The 22395-nt window shown below is 34.0% G+C and overlaps 1 protein-coding gene across 1 annotated transcript; it reads right to left on the minus strand.

Annotated features, from left to right (window-relative positions):
• Positions 1-276: 276 nt before the first annotated feature.
• LOC145637125 (uncharacterized) lies at positions 277-18096 on the minus strand. The gene is made up of 7 exons (XM_081688626.1): positions 17869-18096; positions 14956-17334; positions 14200-14658; positions 4092-4277; positions 1629-1637; positions 1519-1587; positions 277-480 (listed from the first exon to the last, which is right to left on the minus strand). Exons 1-7 carry the CDS (start codon positions 18094-18096, stop codon positions 277-279), a joined length of 3534 nt encoding a protein of 1177 aa, XP_081544752.1.
• Between the last annotated feature and the right edge of the window lie 4299 nt (positions 18097-22395).

Consider the following 22395-nt stretch of genomic DNA (forward strand, 5'->3'; position numbering starts at 1 on the left):
CTGGGATGCTAAAAAGAAGAATGAAATTCTCAAACTTCATGGGATTCTGATAAAAAATTTGAATATTCATCAAAGCCAATTTTTAAAATGTCTACTTATTTATGCATGTAGCTGGAATTCACAAAAGAAAAGTGGAGTTGGTGGGTTTGGAAATTGGAACTTTTATAAGGAAAAGAGCAATGCAAAATCCTCTTGGAGACAACCAAAGAGTAATGTTGAACGTGTCGGTGAAGACGGTTTGAGTAACTGGGCTGCTAAAAAAGGAGAAGGAAAAACTCAATCTTTTGAAGTGATTACTCCTATGAAGTGATTACTAAGCAACTGAATATTTTGACCTTTAGTCCTACTATCATGTCTAGCCATAAGGACATGTTTCTTCTTTGGCGAATCTGGTTCAGCCTCAATTGGTGCTATGAAGTGATTACTAAGCAGTCGAGTCTTTTTACCTTTAGTTTCACTGCCATGTCTAGCCATAAAGACCTATAATTTTCAAAACATTTTAGAGAATAGAAAAATACAGCAAACATTAGGAATTTTCAAAGCTTTAAAAAATTATAAAAGCCTTTTAGAAGATAAAACAAGGACAAGTCCTCTAAATTATTGCATCTTCAATATACAAGTTCAACATTATGGTATAATCGTGTTAAATTAAAAAATAAGTTCTTTTTTGTATGTTTATACAAGTGTAGAGAGAAAAAGATAGACATAAAGATAGAGGAGTTGAGAAGAGAAAGGAGCCTAGAAATAAAAGGGTTAGAGAAGAAGTATAGGGAGAAAGAGAGAAAAAAGAAAGAGAGGAAGAAAGATAGAGAAAGAGAGAGAGACAGGGGGAGTGGAAGGGGGCAACTAAGAGACAAAGAAAACAATTCAAAAAAAGAAAGGGGCTAGGCCACAAAAAAGAGAGAAACTAAGTGAAAAAGAGCGAGACAGATTGGAAGAGACGAGTTTAGGGAAAAGAGAAAAAAAGGATAAAGTGCAATCTATAATTTTCAGAGCTTTTAAAAGGATGGATCAAAGATAAGAAGGATTTGGAATTTTGAAAGTTTTATAATTTTTTAAGCTTGTTGAAAGATGGAACAAGGACAAATTATCTAATTAGTAGCACATTTAACAAAAAAGTTCAGTATTGGTAGATTTGTGTTAGATTCATAATATCCTAATAATTGCACGTAATACTCCAATATGGATAATACTGGGTGTAAAATTTTGTCAAAGTAGCTTTGCAACAACTTTGCAAAATATTGTCTACAGACTCCTTAACATAAATTCCACCAAATAAATACAATCAACCTATTCCTATGACTAAAGATGGGAGCAAAAGTAAATGACAAACAAGTCTTTGTACTCACGAGCTTAACCATAACACATAACACAATTACGCATTAATGAAACATTATTTCTAAGACAATTAGATCATTGCTTTGCAAAAATACAACACCAATTTTGCCAGCTTCTAAATCCCCATCTGAGAACACTTAGCTTGTGAGATTCCATTCATTATTCTACAGTAAATGTTACCATTGACCTTGGAGCAAATATGAACATAAGCATTCCATGTTTTGCTACATAACAAACCTGAATTTGTGTCTGCGTGTTTACATCAGAAAGACATGATTACCTAAAGTTACCGGAACATCCTACACATATCAAAAGAAAAAACTCATTAGAACATTGTAGGGAATATTTCAAGCATCATAACCCCAAGCTTGAACCCCATTGTGATCATACATTTAAGTATGGTGGCGTCCAAAGGGAAGGAAAAGAGAGAAAAAGAGTCGCCAACAAGTTTTGGGAACTTGTAAACCAATCACGAGGTGAAGGTTACACCCCTTAACGATCCATGAGATCGTCAACTCCATAAGGTCTTAAACCAAATAGGGTTCGGGGATGAGGGTTTGAATCCAATCTACAAAAGAAAGGACCTGCCCTATAAAATAGGCCTTTACTTTATTCTACTCGTATTCATGTGCGCTTTTTGACTAACATGCAAACATTATATTAACCCTAAATCTGTTTAATCTATGTTGGTTGAATATTAATGCACAAACAAAGCTATTATTGGCGATCACTTAAATTAAAATCATATTAGCCTAAACCAAATTATTAATTATCTTATTACGCGTGATTTTAAGTACAAATTCCCTTTAAACATGCATAAAAGGCGTGATCAAGCAATAACAATAATGTATAATATCAAGCAACATAATAATTATCAATAAGAATAATAATCATAATCATGATAATAATAACAATAAAAATCATGTTAATAATAAAGCTTAAATATAATAGCAAGATCTTGGGCATGATACTAACAAGATTAATAACAAAACCTAGCATGTCACTAAACATTAAAAATCAAAGCTTTAAACCTAACATGGTACTAACATGATAACATGATATTAGAAATAATAAGAGGCACCCTAAACATGATTCTAGAAAGCATTAAAAAATCCTAACATGATACTAGGAATTGAACAAATTTAAACATGCTTTCTACATTGAAAGAGAGTAAACTAATTACTTACTTTGAAGCCTCGTACCTCTTTCTAATAACAAAATACACACGTTAGTAAACTTCAATAAAATAAAGAATTAAAGAATTAAATTAAATAATTAAAAGAAAGAATTAAAAAGTTTAGACTGGATTTGGGACCAAACCCTCAGAAAAGTATAAACCTTTCACGTCTAGGGCGAAGGCAACTTCGAACTTGGCTAGATGTTTCAAGATCTTGTGAATGCCGTATTGTGTTTGTAAAAGCTAATTTAGAAAAACAAGAGGGAAAGAATAAGCTATATTGCTTAGAGAGAGAATAGAGAGAATTATAATGGTTGTTGATTGTAGATTGTTGATTTGAAAAAGGGGAGATATGACCTCTATTTATAGGAAAAAAAAGAGGGTCGAAGAATTAAGAAAAGAATCCAAATTCGAATCGAAATAAAACTCGTAGACAACAGTTTTTGCGAATTTTGTTTTTATCATATCTTTTGATCCAGAAGTCCAAATAAGTCATATAATATGTCGTTAGAAATCTCTTGAAGTCTAATTTCCAATCCAATTAGAATCAGATTAAAATATTTTGTAGATAATAAGATATAGCCGAAATAGTAGGACGGTGTCAGTTTTGGATAGAGTTTCGTATTTCTTTCATATCTTTTTCGTTATAGCTCGGAATTAATATTATAATATATCATTGGAAAGATAATTTCAAGAGCTATCCAACCATATAAAATTTGGATAAAAAATATGAGGCATGAAAATAAAATCTGACTGTCTTTGAACATGTTTAAATTCGAATAGAATTAGGACTTTAAAAAAAGGAAAGTTTTAAAAAAGGAAAGTTTATATTTAAATCAAATTCCTTAATCTTATCTTTTCAAAAAAGGATAATTAAGATATTTTAGAAACTTATAGAAGATTCTAATCAATCCTAATTAGTTTAGGAATAGGATTAAACCTTTGGACCCTCCTCATGATCATTGGGTCGTAGGTAAAATCCGGTTTGGGCCCAGTTTAGTATTTTGGCCATAACTTCCTCATTATTCATCGGAATTGGGCTTATAATATATCGTTGGAAAGGTCTTTTCAAACCCCATCCAAATACACTATTATTGGACCCTTATCATGGACCAAATTAAACTGGATTGAACGTTTTTATAAAATAGAGCAGGTTTTCGAAAACAGAAAGAAGGATTTTAATAAAAACTAACCGCAACACTTGACTTTTCACACTTTCACTTCATTCGATTATGGTTCGACGCGAAAGGTATTCATCACTGGGTTTGGTTTTGGGGAGACACAATTGGGTGTCTACAAACACTATTGCAAATTCCGACATATGGTTGACATGATTAAAGCATAGCAAAGAAGTTACAAACCAAGTAATCTCTTGCAAAACATGCTGGTTTAATCACCTAAGGAAACCATGGCTTATTCCCAATACCCAAGTATTCTCTAAAATCATCAACACCTTCAATTCCACAGTTTGATGCACTATTTTGCAAAGGTTCAAGAGAACCAAACCTTTCAACCATTAAGGATGAAAATATCCGTACATAAAAGGTTCGATTTCCACCATAGTAAACCTAATAACCTCACCATTATGTATGTGATTATCGTTTACAAACACTTCCCACCCAAAATCTAAGCACATGTACTCTCTGGTTCGTTTGGTGACTTTGAGCAGTTTGACATTCCACACTCGACTATTACTCCCGTGCATGACTTCCACTGGAATAAACACACCAGCCAACATAGCAGTCCAACTGTCTGGTAACTCCTGCAAGATACATAACAAACATCAGCAACACAACAAAAAAAGAAGGAGACACACACCTCAAAAAAGAAAAACTACAAAAAAAAAAAAAAACACACACACACACAAGGGCATAGTGTACAGCCTATGAAAAGTCCTTGCATACCAACTCCTGCCTACAGGCTACAGTCATCTTGAAAAAACAACAAATGGCTCGGCAAATTTCTGTACCGACGCATAGTTCATGTAATTATGAAACTAATTAACACATTATTTTATAAATTGAAAACAAAGCATAAACATGATACATACATATGTGTCCAGCGAAATGCATGTCTCATTCAAAAAGTTAAACACGCAAAATCTAAACGCTTACAACATAATCCAATCCTAATCAATTGCATTTTCAGATTTACTACATGTATAAAAGACTAACAAGTGATAATTATATGGTATTCAAACAAATCTCAAACAACAACACTGACAAGTAAGGAAAAAATAAAAGTATGTTGTTAGAACACTCACCTTGTTTTTCTTCATTCCTAACCAGACTATTGCAAAACTATGCTAACCATTTTAATGTGAAATAAATTGAGAATAAATATTCATTTTGTCAACAAATAATCACTTCAACTAATTTGAGTAAAAAAAAACTAATTTTTGACATGAATCAGCAGCATAAAATTAAGATAAAGATGATCAATCAAACAATATCGATACAAAAAAGTTAAGATCGAACCTTAAATCAAAGTCTTTAAAAAACACAGATTAAAGAAATAGGATAGAAAATGAGAGTAATTATCAAGAAATGAAGAAAAAAATGAGGAAAATATTAACAATTGTACCTGTATGTAACAGCTCGATCCGAACGGGCCAAGCTGTATTTCCTTTATGAAAGTGAATTTTGATGACAGTAACAACAATTTAACATAAATTCATGAACAATGACCATATTTTGAACCAATTTAATAATGTGATACTAATTGCAAAATTGAACAGCCAAAGTTTCACACTAACTAAAATTTAAATGCCTTAAAGCTAACTGAAAAAAAACTGATTTCTAGAATAAGCACTAAAGGTAGGGGTGTTCAAAAAAACCCGACCCGCTTGTCCCGACCCGACTACCCGTAAGATACCCGACGGGTATTTTAAAATTTTTCCCCATTTTATTCGGGTCGGGTACCCGACCCGGTAAAATCTTCGGGTCACGGGACGGGTCATGGGCCAAAAATCAAGTTACACGGGTACCCGCCTAACCCGCACCTTTTTTTTTTTACTGTCTGAAATTCAATATAATGTAAGTATATAAGCTTTTTTTTTATAGAACTCCTAAACTAGGGTTTACTGATTGCATTTGCAGCCACCATCCCCTCTTCCTTTCTTGGTTCAACCTTCTTTCTCTTTCATTTTTCCTCACTATCTAACGGAGTCACGGCAGCCTCACACCTCTTCTCAGACCATGACTATCTCACAGCGCAACTCCACGACGACAAAGCTACTCCGGCGAGGTGTGAGCATAATCTTCTCCACGATGAGGCGCAGGAATTCTCTTCTCTGAACAAATGAGGAGAAATTATCATGCTTGAAATTGCGAGGAAGTAAATTGCGAGTGAAAACGGTAGGATTTCTGCTAGTTGTTTGTTCTTAGATGTCATCTCATCTCCTTTTCGGCGGCCGCTCGCTTGATGTTTGACGGATCCGCGCCTCTACTGCCTCAAAAATATTTCAATTAATTTTTTAGGGTTCAATTGGACAATTATAATTATCAATTTGAGTTGATTTTATTAGTTTTTTATTAATTAATTATGGTTTTGTCATTCATGAGGGTGTAAAAGTTTGAGATTATTTATGCTCTGTGGTTGATTTTTTTGGTTTTTTTTTTTTTAATTTGTGATTATAATTGGTTTATAAACAACTTGCATGCATCTAGTAATTCTGGAAATACATTCAGCTAGCACTCTAGCAGAACAGGTTTAATTTTACATAGAACAAGTTTTTTTTTTTCTTGTAAAAGTTAGTCACTAGAAATCTGGAATTTTTACAAAAAAGAAATCTAGAATTTTTACAAAAAATTTTACAAAAAAAATGCAGCAGGTTTTTTTAGTAAAATAAATTAAATCACAACAGGTATTTTTTTTTTGACAAGAAAATCACAGCAGGTATAATTACATAAAATTAAGTAAAAAATTATTTTTTAAAAAAATAAAAAGAGATCCGGGTACCCTTTGTCCCGATCCGAATAATTCGGGTACTCGTAATCCGGGTACCCGAGATATTCTGGTCGGGACATGGGACAGATTAGTAAGTACCCGAAACTCCGGGTACCCGGATTTGAACACCCCTAACTAAAGGTCACAGTTTATATGCAATTGATTAATAGAATTCAATATTATGAATAGTCTTATCAAATTGATTATTGAGAAGTGCCTCTAAAATTTTATTTGCTTATTAGTCAATTCACATGACTTCAATTTCCCATTGGAATTTGTTAGAGTTTAAAATCTCAAAATGCATATACTTAGTCATCGGGCATGGATACACCTACCTACTGGGTAGTTTACCCGGTTGATGTGGAACTGACGTGGCAATGATGTGGCAATGAAGTGTAATTTTTTTTATAAAAAAAACTGTTTATTTGACCCACTTTTAACACCATAAAATCATTAATGCAATTTAATTTTCCAATAAGCGTAATACAGAGAACTAGACAACATATTTTATGCATTCCAATTTTTTTTGAAACAAATGCATTCCAATTTTCTAAATCTAAATCATTAAAACTGAAGTTTTAATTTACTGTACAACACAAAATAATTTATTTTTTTTTTTTATAAAAAAGACCATTTTCATTCTTCATGAGTACAACAAGAAGGTGCTAATAACTATTCTTCTTTATTGACAAAGTCTTGCATATTTTTCCATATCAAAAAAATATACTCCATAATTATCCAAGCTTCAATCAAAACAATTATTCTGTAATTTGGCTTCAAGTGATGATGTCCTTCCAATAACAATATTAAAGGAGTTTATCACAGGTTAGTAAACTATTTTTTATGTCATAATCTATCAATTTTTTGTGGTATGAAATAATCTTCTTGAAAGCAGATATAGTTCATATTTAATCATATACTTATGTGATAACTTAAATTATTAAGAACGATTTTTTTTTAGGCAAAATTGGCCTCAACACTCTGAACTTTTGCTTGGGTGCACTCAGCACCCTGAACTAAGAAAAATAGCCAAAACACCCTGAAGTATTAGCAAAGGTGCACTTAGCACCATACAAGAAAATTTCCGGCCAAAAGTGGCCGGATTCCGGCGACTTTTTTTTTCAATAAAAAAATGTTTTTTTTTTTATTTTCTTCTTCTTATTATTATTATTATCATTATTATTATTACAAAAATACCTCGATTTGCGTGTTGTTATATATTTTTTTACGGAAATTAAGGTTTCGGGGGTCATTTTTACCCTTAATGAGTCCAAATTAAGCTCGGAATTCGCAAAAAAATAATGAAAATACCTCATTTTGCCTGTCGAGGAATATCTCGATTTGCGTATTATTATTTTTTGTGATGGAAATTGTTCGGGTAAGGTTTCGGGGGGTATTTTTACCCTTAATGGATCCAATTTAAGCTCGGAATTCGCAAAAAAGCAATGGAAATACCTCATTTTGAGTGTCGATGAATATCTTGATTTGCGTATTGTTATTTCTTGTGACGGAAATTGTTTTGGTAAGGTTTCGAGGTCATTTTTTCCCTTAATGGATCCAAATTAAGCTCGGAATTCGCAAAAAAATAATGGAAATACCCCATTTTGCGTGTCGAGGAATATCTCGATTTGGGTATTGGTTTTGGGGTCATTTTTACTCTTATTGGGTCCGAATTCAGCTCGGGATTTGCAAAGAAAATACCTCGTTTTACGTGTTAAGAAATATCTCGATTTGTCTGTCTTAGCTACTTAGATATTTCTCGACTCGCAAAACAAGGTATTTTCGTTTTTTTTTTTTTTTTTTTGCAAAATCTAAGCTAAATTTGGAACCATTAAGGGTGAAAATGACCCCAGAAACCTTACCTGAACAATTTCCGTCAAAAAAATAACAACACGCAAATCGAGGTATTTTCGTAATAATAATAATAATAATAATAATAATAATAATAATAATAATAATAATAATAATAATAATAATAATAATAAATAATAATAATAATAAAATAAAATAAAACATTTTTTTATTAAAAAAAAAAAGTCGCCGAAATCTGGCCACTTTTGGCAGGAAAATTTCTTGTATGGTGCTAAGTGCACCCATGCTAATACTTCAGGGTGTTTTGGCTATTTTTCTTAGTTCAGGGTGCTGAGTGCACCCAAGCTAAAGTTCAGAGTGTTGAGGCCAATTTTGCCTTTTTTTTATAGTCAATATTTTAATTATAATCTAAATAATACTAGTTTAAAAAATCGGTTATTTGATAGTTATTCTATAACATTTTATTTATGATATATATTAGAAAACATTGTAAACGATTTTTTTTTACACGATATTTTTTTGTGAAACGATTTTTTTAATCAAACAATAAAAAAAATTTACAAAATTGGATTTTTTTTAAAAAAAAACTTATAGCTATATTATTGAACAAGATAATAGGAAACAAATTCTTAAAATATCTACATAATAAAAGCAAATAATAGGAGATAAGTATTACAATGAAAACTAAATATTATAAGAATAACTTTCAATTCCCTTGTCTCATACGTCAAACCCCCTGCTTAGACTTTTAGGTTGTTTTATTTTGTTTTCTTGTTGTAAAATAAAGAAAAATATAAGAGATTGAGAGGAATTAATCTGTGTATTCTACTTGTATATTATATGATGGAAGTATACATATATATATATATATACAGAACAATTGATAGGGTTTGCTTGGAGAATAATAAGCCCTAAAATCTAGAGAGTTCTAGAATGATACAAGATGGATATCCACAAATAGGTTTAGATAAGAATAAACCCTACATCTAGAATATCCCGGATGATATAAGAAGTATAATGGTCATCCACACAATATTTCATAACACTCCCCCTTGGATGTCCATTATCGAAGACTGTGCCTCGTCAAAACCTTATTAGGAAAAACCATGTGAGATAAAAACCTAATGAAGGAAAAAGAGTACAACATTATTCGTAATACGCTCGAGATGCTGCCTCATTAAAAACCTTACCAGGAAAACCCAATGTGGGACAAAACCATGGTCAAAGGAAAAAGAGTGCATCGTGTATTTTCTCCCCCTAATGAATACATAACTTGAGATCTTCTAGTAACGCAACAATGAATCCAATATGTTTGGATATCTTCTCATATGTAGTAAGTAAAATATCATTAGTTGATCTTCGATTCTCTAAAACTGAATTTGCATCTTCAATTCTTCAAGTCTTCACGTGAACATGTGAAGTGTCTTCATTTCACCATACATATGTTCATCTCTAATATCATTATTTCAAATCTGGATCTGTTTAGTAGTTGATTTAAAAATTAAACTAATACGATTATGACTTCTTCTGGAAGTCGTTAATGATAGAAATTGATGATCATTATTTGATCAAACTTCATTAATAATAATATGATGACAAAACTTGATATCATTAATGTATTCTTCAATTTCATATGAATTATAATATAACACATGTAATTATATACATTTATCAATGTTCTTCTAGACCATAATAAAATAGTTTCACGCATAAGCATCCCGTTGATATTCTTTAGAATATTCACAATTGACATGATAGTTCTCTTGCAAATACAAATAGTAATTCTCACTAACTTTCATATGCTCAATCTTCAGGTTGAGATGTCAGTAGTCACATTGACTTATCAAGAGTTTGATAATAATTGAATTGCAATATTCATGATATAAACTTTGTAGGGCTGAATATTTAAATGCGTCGTGCATAAGTTCTTCAAAAACTCTTCTTACATGATTCATAATATGCTATTCAATCGACGTCATCAATAATTTCATCACAAGTGTAAGTCCATTGTAACATAAGTATTTCTTTCTAATTTTCCATCAAAGTTGTAAATATGTCTTACTATACTTTGAATGAACATTGACATACACCACAATTATTATATAGAAATTAAAGCATGCAATATGAGATATAAAAATATGACAACATAATAAACAAATTATAAAATGAATTATGCATTTACAACTTCGAACATATGAAATGAATAATCCAATAACCTATGACTCACACATGCATATGAACATACATAAGACTCGAAATAATGCAAGACATTGTACAGTCTGGATTTTAAAAATCCATATTTCTTTGGACTTTTGGTCCATCATAAACTTTTATTATTATCATTATGTCGACATTAAAATGGACATATATTCCAGATCCCTTATTCACTTGTCCATTATATCATGCATATGCATTATTTATCGGTTTCATTATTTACCGGTATCATCGTATAATTCCTCAAGGTACAATTTTAATTTATATGCTATTTTGACAATAATATCTGAATACATTTTTCATTGGTACCATCATAACTTTTCTTACATAATAGGCCATCTATTATAATAATTCAGATATCTATACCACCTATCAAGGGTGTTTCTCACACTATGGTATTAATATACTCTTATTATACTTTAAAAGTATCAACTGCACTATCTTGCCATATATCACATGTTTATATTGGAACCGATCATACAAACTACACTTCAGGTGTAGTGGTTTAAAGAAAAATTGGCAAGATCTATCTTAATGTATGCACATAATATCATTATCAATATAATCAAAATGTATCTCTCTATGCCTCTAGATGGGTCATAACGGTATACAAATCAAATCATAGATGTGCAACATATGTTAATACAAAAGTTGGCATGTAACTTTACAAAGTATCATTAGAGGGATCAACTAATTATAGCTTTATAAATTTTTGCCAACTTACTTCAATTCTTTCCCCTAAGTTGGTAAAATATCTCAAATATTGGGGCAATTCTTCACCAACTTAGAATATAATTTCATGTGCATCAAATTTCATCTCGTAGGATAATCATATATATTCAATAAAGTTCTATCTCTTCTGGAGAATAATGAAATTTGGTTCTCTTCTAGAGATCAATATTAATAGGGGTAATAAATTGTGCAGTTGTCTATTTTCGTATTCTATTTCTTATGTGCTGACATACAATAGCCCCAATCAAGAGAATTGTAATACAAATATAAAATTTCTTGTAATTTCTCTAGGTGGTGATCTTCGGGATCGCTAAAAACATTGATAATAGGATACTAGTTACTTAAAATTTTTCATATATAACTTGTACATGGTGAGCTTATGATCACCTAATATTTGTCAACATATAAATTATTCTAGTGAATTTTTGGTCACCAATTATTCAGAAAAAAAACCAATGTATTATCTCTTGAACTTCTCTTTTAACATAAATTATTAAAAATCACAATCCAAATATAGCTCAATCTCAATGTTATGTCTTGCCATTCAATTTAGTTCATATATTTAACATTGAGTGAGTGTCAGCACATTATCAAATGAAAATTCAAGTTCTCATAACGGGTAATTATTAAACCCGGATGACCTAATTTAATTATCAAATCCAATCATTTCTCTAAATTTGAAGTCTGGTCAGATTTCCAACACTAGTGATCACTTTATTAAACTTACTTTATGCATGGTCATGAATATGATGTGATATTTGAACACCAACATGTGTTTCTTTATACCATTGGCAAGACAATCAACTAATATTTTATACAATAATTAATCATACTCTGCTGGAGTTTTGACTATAATCTTGATACATATTAATCTTGTTGGATATTTCATACTCTGATCTTCAGGATTCTAGCTTTTATATAATCATGAGACATATGAATTTTACTAAAAGTGATTTCTTCTAGAAATGTAATGAGATTTATCACTTCCTCAAATTTGTCATTGTCAATAGTATGTAGCTCCGATCCTTTCCTTATCAAAGATACTTAATTTTCTTTAGAACCTATTGATCTATCACGCTTCAGGCGTGCTATAGGTTCATCAACAACTGATGTTGTCCTTCTAGGACATCAAATTTAATTGGAGCATGCATTTACAAATAGTATATGATCAATGACATTTATTTATATCCATCTTCATGATGGTATAATTTTAAAATATTGAGGCCTCTTCTATTAAATAAATCGTTGATATTTAAGTTAATGTATGTATCGAACTGGCCATTAATATATATTATTATTTATACATACAATCTCCCCCTAGTTCTTGCATATGGGGATATGGAATCAATCCAACAACCTTTAAATCCCTGCACCTTTTAAGCCATAAATTCTTTTGGCAATGTCATGTATCAAGTAACGTTTTCCTTTTAGCAAAAACATGCTTAGATAATATTATACTTAATTATAGAACACTTACCAATTACAATCATCTTAAAAAAAAAAACTTCTTTTATATATGGGCATAAGAAAACGTCGATCATATGTAAAGTTTCTCACAACATCATTTTATAAACTCATAAATATTATTTCTTGGTCCAATAGTTGATATGTACAAGTAAATATGTTTGCAATTCTAATCGAACTTTTCAATAAATAGTAATCATGAAAACATCATACAAACTTGCTTTTTTTCAATCACAGGAACTCTCATTCAAAAGGAACTTCAGGTCCATATGCATAAGTATTTCATGTTCAATTTATTTATCATTCTCATAATCCAACTTCATGTATATAGTATAGGTATATAATCAATTTTTTTTTTTTTTTTTTTTTTTGACAAAGAGTACACTTGGTTTCCTAGACGTAAGAAGTTTTATGGTCCGACCCCCAATGTTCTACCGTGTAATTCTGCTTTCTTTACTTAGTTTAGGTTGTAATCATGCTTTTCATTAATAGGTATATAATCAAATTTAATTACACATCCATGCGTCAATATTTCAACATTGCATGTGAAGCAAGAGGAATAGCATTAACATAATATATTCTTAGTTATTTCTTCTTTGGATACTACATATGAAATTGCATACAAGTATATATATATATATATTTTTTTTCTTTATAAAGTTTGGGGAATTTTAAATCCATATAAATATAAAATTCATTATTTCTAATTTTAACTCTTTTCAATATTATTATATAATAGTGCTATTTGGTACTTCACTACTGGACTATTTTACTATGAAACAATCTTCAACCAAGAACTGTATTAACATGGTACAATCACTTGATTCAATCAAGATAGACCCAAAGTAAAATCTGTAACAAAAATAATATATACATACTCCTGGACAAATACAATGTTTAATTCTAGTGAAATAGAAGATTGGCATATATGCTTTAGTACTTTACAGAGAGAACAACCTAGCTAAAGATAATTACAAATATAACAACTTAACAACTTAAAGTGATAAGTATGCTAGGAGATAAGAATGCTAACTATAATTGACTGTACAAGAATTATCATATGTAAATAATTATGAGGATATTTGTTTATGTTTGTTTTACTTCAATAAATCAAGTTTTGACTTGTATATTGATCAAACAAAATAATACATATAATATGATTTTAAACACATATTTACAATTGAACAAAATAAACTAGTCCTAATCTAACGTCATGTTTCTAGTGAAATACAAGTTTCACTTGCAATCCTCTCATTATAGATCAGACAACTTGGTTTGTACTAGTATAATACTTTAACTCTTTATTACTAGTAAGATTGAAAAAATATATATAATTATATATAAGATTGAAAACCAAAATTATACAATATCTTTTTTTTTTTTTTTTTTTGACAAAGGATACAAACAACAAATTACATATTAATACTAAAGCAAATAGAGTCAGCCGCCGCTTCTCTGGCAATTAGGTGAGCTCTTTGGACGCGCTGTCGATCCGCCTTACGGATACGGCAAACCCGAAATCTAGAGGCAAGTTGTAAAATCCTCCGAATGAGCCATATATAAGCGATAAAACCTTGCCCCTCCCCTCGAAGCTGGGAGACCAAAAGATGGGAATCAGTAAAAACCACGAGCGACAGAAACCCTAGGTCAAACGCCCACTGTAGCCCATACATGCAAGCCAATGCTTCCTCATGTAACGCCGAAGAACAAACCCCGAAGTTACTACCTCCCCTAATCCGAGCATCCAGAGGTTCATCATTATCCAAGCACCAACCCATTCCTGCTCGTTGAGAATCTTTAAACCAAGAGCCATCTATCTGAAGAGAAAGTAAAGCGCACCCATGCGGAGTCAGGCCAAGCTGAGCCATGTAAAACCCAGGCGGAGAAGAGGCTCCGCCATCTGTCGCCGTAATAGTAGAGATAATAGTAGGGGTATCTAAGTTGACAAAAACTGAATGATTATCCATTACCTCCTGAAACAGAGATTCAAAAGGCCGAGACGCAGAAGAATCCCCAAAAATTCTGGAATTACGACATAACCACAAGGCCCAAAGCGTACCGACAAAGGTACCTAAGCGAGTACTAGAAAGACCATCCTGACTAATAAAAAGTCGGATATAATCTTGGATCCAATCTGAGAGAGAAAGGTGACCATTAAATTCTGAGGGAATGCCAAGGCATCCACCCCTCCAAACCGAACGTGCATTACAACACAATCTGAAAAGGTGTTGTAAATCCTCCGGTTCCGAACGACAGAGGTCACAGGATACGTCTAGAATCGGAACTCTTCGATGAGTGAGTTCTGCTTTAACCGCAAGAGCGTGGTGGAGCAGTTTCCATAAGAACAACTTCCATTTAGGTTGCATCGGAAGAGACCAAAGAACCTTCCAGAAAGAAGTAGAAGCGTAAGATATAGACGGAGGGGAAATTTGTTGTTGAAGCAAAGCATACCCAGTTTTGACCAAGTACTTTCCAGAAGGGGTACCCGACCAGTAACGGAAATCGTCCTGAGTTATATCAGGAGCTTCCATTGCCAGGATTGTAGAAGCATCCGCAGGAACAAACCAATCAACAACTTTAGTAGTATCCCAACCCCTTGTCTGAGGGTTGATGAAAAAACTGACCGTATGAGGGGGCGTATGTGGAAAAACAATTCCTGGTTTGAACTTGGGAATTCCACCATTAACCCACTTAGCTGACCCAGCTAGAGTGGACTTGCCATTACCAGTTTTCCAGTTACAACCGGAATTCAACAGAGTGTCCGCCCTGAGCAAACCCCGAAGGCCGTAGGAGTGGCGACCTGAATACCGTGGCGGAGTATTAGGGGTGTTGGAGAGAAAGGTCATGCGAGCACTAAAAACTTTAGAAACAAGCAACTGCGGGTTAGTAAAAAATCTCCAAACTAGTTTCATGAGTAAAGTTTTGTTTAAGGAGGACAAGCAACGAATGCCCAAACCACCAAGGCCACGAGGAAGGTGCATGGTATCCTTATTAACCCAATGCATACCTTTAGTATCAGAATGCGCCCAGAAGAAGCGCAACAGTAAGGAGTCAATTTTCCCAGTCACAGATACAGGTAACTCATAACAAGCGAGAACATGGGAAGCCATAGCAATAAGGATTGAGTTAATAAAAATTAACTTCTGCGATTGTGAGAGGCGTATGGCATTTAGACAATTAATTCGGCCAGTAATTTTGTCAATGAGAAACTGAAAGTGATCCTTCTTTCTTCCGACGAAATCAATAGGAGCTTCTAAATGATGGTCGAACACCTGAACATGCTTCATTTGGAACAAGGATTTGAAGCGTTGTTGAGCAGACGTGCAGATATTAGGGCTGAACTTAATCAAGGATTTTGATAAGTTAAGTTGTTCGCCTGATATCTTAGTAAACCGCTGAATAATCTGCATGATATTAGTACAGGCTGTTGACGAGGCCTGAAAAAAGATGAGAGCATCATCCGCAAAGAATAAATGCGAGATGGTTGGGCTCCTTCTAGACAACTTAATTCCTTGAAAAAGCTTCAAATCTTGACCCAAATGCAGCATACGAGAGAAAATGTCCATGTAGAAAAGGAAAAGGTACGGGGAGATGGGGTCACCCTGGCGAAGACCACACTGTGGTTTAAAGGAGTCCGAAGTAGCGCCATTTATCAAGGACTTGTAAGAAACCGTGGCAAGACATTGTTGGATCATCTGCAACCAACGATCCGGAAACCCATAGGCTTTAAGCACCTGCAAAAGAAAACTCCAGTGAATTCTGTCATAAGCCTTGCTCATATCGATTTTGATCGAAGCGAGCCAATTAGTGCCTGTTTTTGAACAATTAATTTTCTCCATTAACTCATGACTCATCAAAATATTATCCGTCATAACGCGACCTTGAACAAAGGCATGCTGAGAATCTGAGATGAGAAGAGGAAGATATTGGCGCATCCTTACCACCAAACACTTGGAGGCACATTTGTACACTGTATTACAGAGGCTGATAGGACGTAAATGCCCCACCTCCGTTGGTGTACCAATCTTAGGAATCATAACAAGAAGGGACTGATTCCATTCTTTTAGTAGAAACCCCGTGTGGAAGAAGCTTTGTATGCCAGAGACAACCGAGTCGCCGACAACATCCCAGTGGGTCTTGAAAAATTCAACTGTAATTCCATCCGGACCCGGAGACTTACTGTTTCCTAGAGAAAACATAGCAGTGCGAATCTCAAAAGTAGAGAAGGGACGATCCAGGTTTGCAAGCTGAGAAGAATTGAGACGAGGAAGATCTAATTCTCGTAGAACAATATCAATCTCCGGATCACAAGGATGCGTAGTATCACATTGAAAGGTATCTTTTAGGGATTTCACAACCACTCGCTGGACATCCTTCTGGCCATGCTGAAGATTTCCTTGATCGTCAAATAAGGAATTAATCGCATTCTTTTTTTGTCGACTTTTAACCTTCGAAAACAAAAGTTTAGAAGGACAGTCTCCTTTAAGTATCCAATTTTTCTTACAGCGTTGTCTCCAGAATTGCAGCTGCAGTAAAATACTATCCTTTGAAGTAACAATATTGGACATGTAGAGGGAGGCATCAGGGAGAGAACGAACTAGCTCACCCTCAATAGCAAGATCCTTCGAAAAATGTTTCCAATCTATACCCTAAAATTTCTTATTGTTGAGACACCAATTCCTAATAAGAGACTTGACATGTTGCAGGTTCTTAGAGAGAACAAACATTGGCGAGCCATTGACGTTGCGATGCCAAGTCGAAAGAACAAAGTCATGAATATCTTGGTATTCCAAACACCAGTTGTCTAGTTGATATGGGCGATTTGAAAGGTGAATGAACGGAGAGTCATCAAAGAAAATAGCATCATGATCAGATATTAGAATCGGTTGGTTTAGTAACCGACTATCAGGATAATTATAAAACCAATCAGAAGTCATATAAGCCCTATCCAGACGCTGTAAAATAAGTTGATCATCATCCTTATTATAAGTCCACGTATACGGAGAACCTTTAAAGGGAGTAGCAAGTAAACTTGATTTTAATCTAAAATCAATAAAGGAATCCCAACCTTTAATAATATTAGACCCCCCCAACCTATCATAGTGATGCTCTATTTGATTTATATCTCCAATAATCAAACAATTAGGGGCAATTGCAAGTAAGTGTAAAATCAAACCCCACACCTGAGGTCTATCTTCAAGAACAGGAGCACCATAAACAAACATCACGCATTTACTATTTCCATTAGTAAGCTTGACATTACAAAGAACTACATTTGAACAGCAAAAAACACAAGAAACTTCATCCGAACCATAACCAAAAACTACTAAACCCCCGCTAGTACCTACTGCATCAACCCCAAAAACCGAAGTAGGACAAGACAAACTAAGAGAGCTAGTCACAACTGCCATGGATACCTTTGTTTCACAAAGAAATAAAAAGTCAGGAGCAAAAGAGTGTAAAAGCCAAAAAACATAAGGAAGTTTAGGAGATGCTTGATCATTTAGGCCCCGGCAATTCCAGGATGTGATCTTCATTGAACCTTGGGGAGCTGTGAAGGGCCAGCCGCCAAACCAAAAGTAGTAGAAAACCCAGGAGACAAGGTCGGTGAGGTGGTTGAAGCACCATCATGAACCTTTTTCGAAGTGAACCCCTCCACATAATGCTTACGAACCTTGAGGGATGAAGAGGTGCTAGAGTGCACACTCTTCCTCTTGCTGCCAACAAAGGAAAGTTGCATTGAAGTTCGGCACGCGAATGCAGCAGAAGCGCACCCCAAGTGAGCAGCTAAGGACACATCCGAGCCGCTTTTGTGAATTGGTTGCCCACGCAAGTCAGAAGCAGGCAAGGTAAAACCATCCTTGTTATGCACATTAAGAGCTCGAATTTTGCGTCTTTTTTGGGACCAAGACGACCCATAATAGCCAAAATAAGGGTCCTGATCATATGATCTGCAGCGGAAAAAAGGAGTCGAACAAGGCCGCTTGGAAGGCCCATTTTCAGAGCACGAAGAGACTTTGGCTTTGCCTCTGATGTGTCGCGACAAAGGAGATTTAGAAGCTCCATTATGAGAATGTAACACCTCCCTTGTTTCCTGCAAAGACAAGTTTTGAAAAGAGGAAGGAATAGAAGTTAACACAGGAAAAATATAACGCTCCAAGCAAGCGTCGACCTCTTCAGAGCTACTCGAAATCAAGCTTTCTTCCATGGGAGCAGAATTTCGAAACCCCCCACCAACAGACTGGCGTGGCTGGGATCGAGTAAAAGGAGCGTAGGGATCGCCTTGGGGTATAGCAGCCCTTCGCTGCTGCTGCTGTTGCTGGACACGTACAGCCTCTGCCTCAGCCAGATTTTCCTCGAAAAATCTCCTGGAGTACGGGTTGTGATAAGATTCTGGGGTAGTAGGGTCTGTTTTCGAGGAATTTGAAGTGACGGACCCCTGCTCAGAAGCAGAGCCATACACCGAGTCCTCCGACGAAGAAGCATCAGCAACATTAATGGGGTGTGACATATACCCATTCTGATACACCCCATTAATCGGGATAAACTCCGGCTCTAAATTATCATTGTTATCCCCATTCGGACTTGGTAAATTTGCATTCCCATTAGGCTGATTATTGCCACCTGACCCAGAAGAATCAGAATCCGAATTTGCTGGTTCATTCCCACCTTCCGAATCTGTATTTTCATCACTGTTCTGATCATTATTGTCATGAGGTTCCTGATCATCATCACCATCAGCGTTATCATCCTCATTATCCATTTCATCATCACCCCCGTCCCCATTTTCATTGTCGTCACCAGAGCTTACATCATTATACTCAAAATCCTGAGCTAATATAAGAAGATTAACTCGAGTATTACGATTGGCAAACACATCTTGGGTACCTTCTACCATATTGGTATATAAAGGCCTGTTATTCTGATTGTATAACACCGAAAAACCTTCAGCCTCAAAGGCTTCCATACGAGAAGTAACCCTTCTAGCAGCCACATAGTCCGACGAGTGACAAAATTCTTTAAAATGACCCACCATACCGCATTTTTTGCAGAACATAAACACGCCCTCGTAACGAAAATAAACCCACAGAGGCTCAAACTCACCCGGAACAAAACACCCAGGAACTAAGGGTTAGAAAGGTCTACTAGCACTTGTCCTCTAAATTCAGGCGCATCAAGAGGAAAGCCCTCACCATCACATTCAAGGGTTTCTACGAACCCTACTAGTTTCAAAGTTTCTACAGCCCACTCTGGGTTCAAAAGCCCAAATGGAAGGCCATACACCCGAATCCAAAGTCTAGTCATATCAAAGTTCACATTAGCAGGAACGGTATACCTATTACACCTACGAACATTGCAAATACGGCCATCCAAAACAAAGGAGTGTTGCTCAAGTAAAGCTTCGACGTCCGCTAAATTAGAGCATGCAAAAACATAGTAACACCCAGTACGATGAACTATAATATTACCTCTTGAGAGCCACTGAGAGTCAACCATCTGTTGAACGATCGCACGACAAGGAGGGTCGGGCCCAAAGAATCTCCCCACCACCGCTTTACTCCAATCGATATTCGAAAAATAATTCTCTAAAGGTTGATTTAAATATACCCCAGATTGGTACACGGTCCAGCGATTAGCATGCGCCATTACGAAGTTGACAGCAAGAACAAAGTAATAAAGAAGTGAGAAGTTAAAGAACAGGGGAAAGAACAGAGTAAATGCTAGTAAAAAAAGAGGAGCAGACGAACAAGGAGAAATGGAATAGAAAATGGCAAAGCCAAAAATAAATCCCCAAGGAATTACTGAGGACACTAAGCAGGCTCTCAGCCTTGCTAGAAACCACGTGTAGAGACAAGAACCCACACTTAGTGACACACCTTGCTAAGTGGGGCTGAAGAACAAGAACTTGGCCACAAAGTAACTTACCACAATTAGCAAATAAAAATAAAAGACATCCAAAAAAAGTATTGGATGATTGGAAGAGGTCCCCTAACACCGAATTAAAGGAAGACAAATGCTAAAGAAACCCACAAAGGAAGGAATTGAGAGAAAAAAATTGAAAAACATCAAGAACAATAGGAAACCCTAGAAACCTAGGAACCAAGGAGGTAATTTTTTTGGGAGAAAAGGACCTGTGTGCTTAATTGTGTTTTAGAGAATGGTGTTAAATTATACAATATCATTGAACCTAAAAATGGGCATAATGATGGATACTCTACATCAATAGTCCATATATACTCAACATTTCATTAATCTCAAAGGCAACAAATATCACTAACAATTAAAATCAAGTTAAAATAATACTCCGTAGTACACAAATAATAATATCAATCATCATATAAATATTTCAAGCCGTGTCTCATTACTACGCATTAAAGAAAAGCACAACTTTAACATCCTATCATAATTTAGCAATGCAACCTCCAAATTGAGTTCATGTAACTATCTACTAATAGGCTTACCAGAGATGCTTGCTATGTATAATATTAGTAGTTGTACGAAGGATTGACAATGATCATGACACAATTTATTTATTATTTACCAAAGTTTGTCACAGAAAAAATAATACGAGACATAAAAAAAAAAAAAAAAAAAAAAAAAAAAAAAAAAAACTTCCACCAATTCAATAAATTCACCATCATCCAATAATGCATGCTTAATAAGCCATAGTTTATTATAATAAGGTAGCAATGATAATCCTAAATCAATAGCATACAATCAAGCATAATAATCATGGAATCATAGAGAATAAAGTAATACTCCCTAATTCTTAGTATTGGCTGGCCAGTTAGCATTTTGCAACACCTTCAATGCAGGGTTATCAAATTGCATTCCTCAAGCATATAAGGAGATTATACAATAATAAATAAATAATTAATTTTTAATAAATTTAAGCATCTATTAAATTCCATACAACAAATATAACCAGTGTCGCATACCAATATAGCATTAATCGAAAATGTACATGTTTATAAAATCGGAATATTGTTCAACCGTAACACAAAAATGGTGATGAGTTCATGATAAATTTCATACTAATTAATCCAATAAATACAAAAGACTAACCTCGATGATGATTGATTTCCCTCATATTTTCGGATGACTGATTTCCCTCATATTTTCGTCCAGTTAATCGGATAGTATTATCAATTATGATTGATTTTCCTTGGCGATGGTGCTGATAACGTGTTGTAAAATAAAGAAAAATATAAGAGATTGAGAGGAATTAATCTGTGTATTCTACTAGTATATTATATGATGGAAGTATACATATATATATATACACAGTACAATTGATAGAGTTTGCTTGGAGAATAATAAGCCCTAAAATCTAGAGAGTTCTAGAGTGATACAAGATGGATATCCACAAATAGGTTTAGATAAGAATAAACCCTACATCTAGAATATTCCGGAATGATATAAGGAGTATAATGGTCATCCACACAATATTTCATAACATTTCTTTTATTTTTGGATGTATTCCTCATTTGCCAAAAAAAAATTAAAAAAAAAAACAAAAAACAATTATAAGAATAATAACGTGTATCTTAGAATTTTTTATCAAAAAGAAAAGCCTTTGACTGTTGAAATATTATTCAAGTAAACAGATACATTATTTTTTTAAAAAAAATATGAAAAAAAAATTATCAATTTCTCCCTTTAATAATGATTGACTAATTATAATATATATTGTATGCAGAAATTTGAAA

Source organism: Chenopodium album, chromosome 6, assembly GCF_948465745.1.
Source record: "Chenopodium album chromosome 6, dcCheAlbu1.1, whole genome shotgun sequence".
In the NCBI taxonomy this organism is placed as follows: domain Eukaryota; kingdom Viridiplantae; phylum Streptophyta; class Magnoliopsida; order Caryophyllales; family Amaranthaceae; genus Chenopodium; species Chenopodium album.

What these genes read in the sequence shown, in the direction of transcription:
- LOC145637125 (XM_081688626.1), bottom strand. Translation starts at nt 18,096, where the DNA reads ATGGCAGTTGTGACTAGCTCTCTTAGTTTGTCTTGTCCTACTTCGGTT. An exon ending in GAAGAGTTCCGATTCTAGAC is followed by an intron (nt 14,659 to 14,955) that starts GTATCCTGTGAC and finishes TCTCTGTTTCAG; the next exon opens with GAGGTAATGGATAATCATTC. An exon ending in TATTTGCTCCAAGGTCAATG is followed by an intron (nt 481 to 1,518) that starts GTAACATTTACT and finishes TGAAAATTATAG; the next exon opens with GTCTTTATGGCTAGACATGG.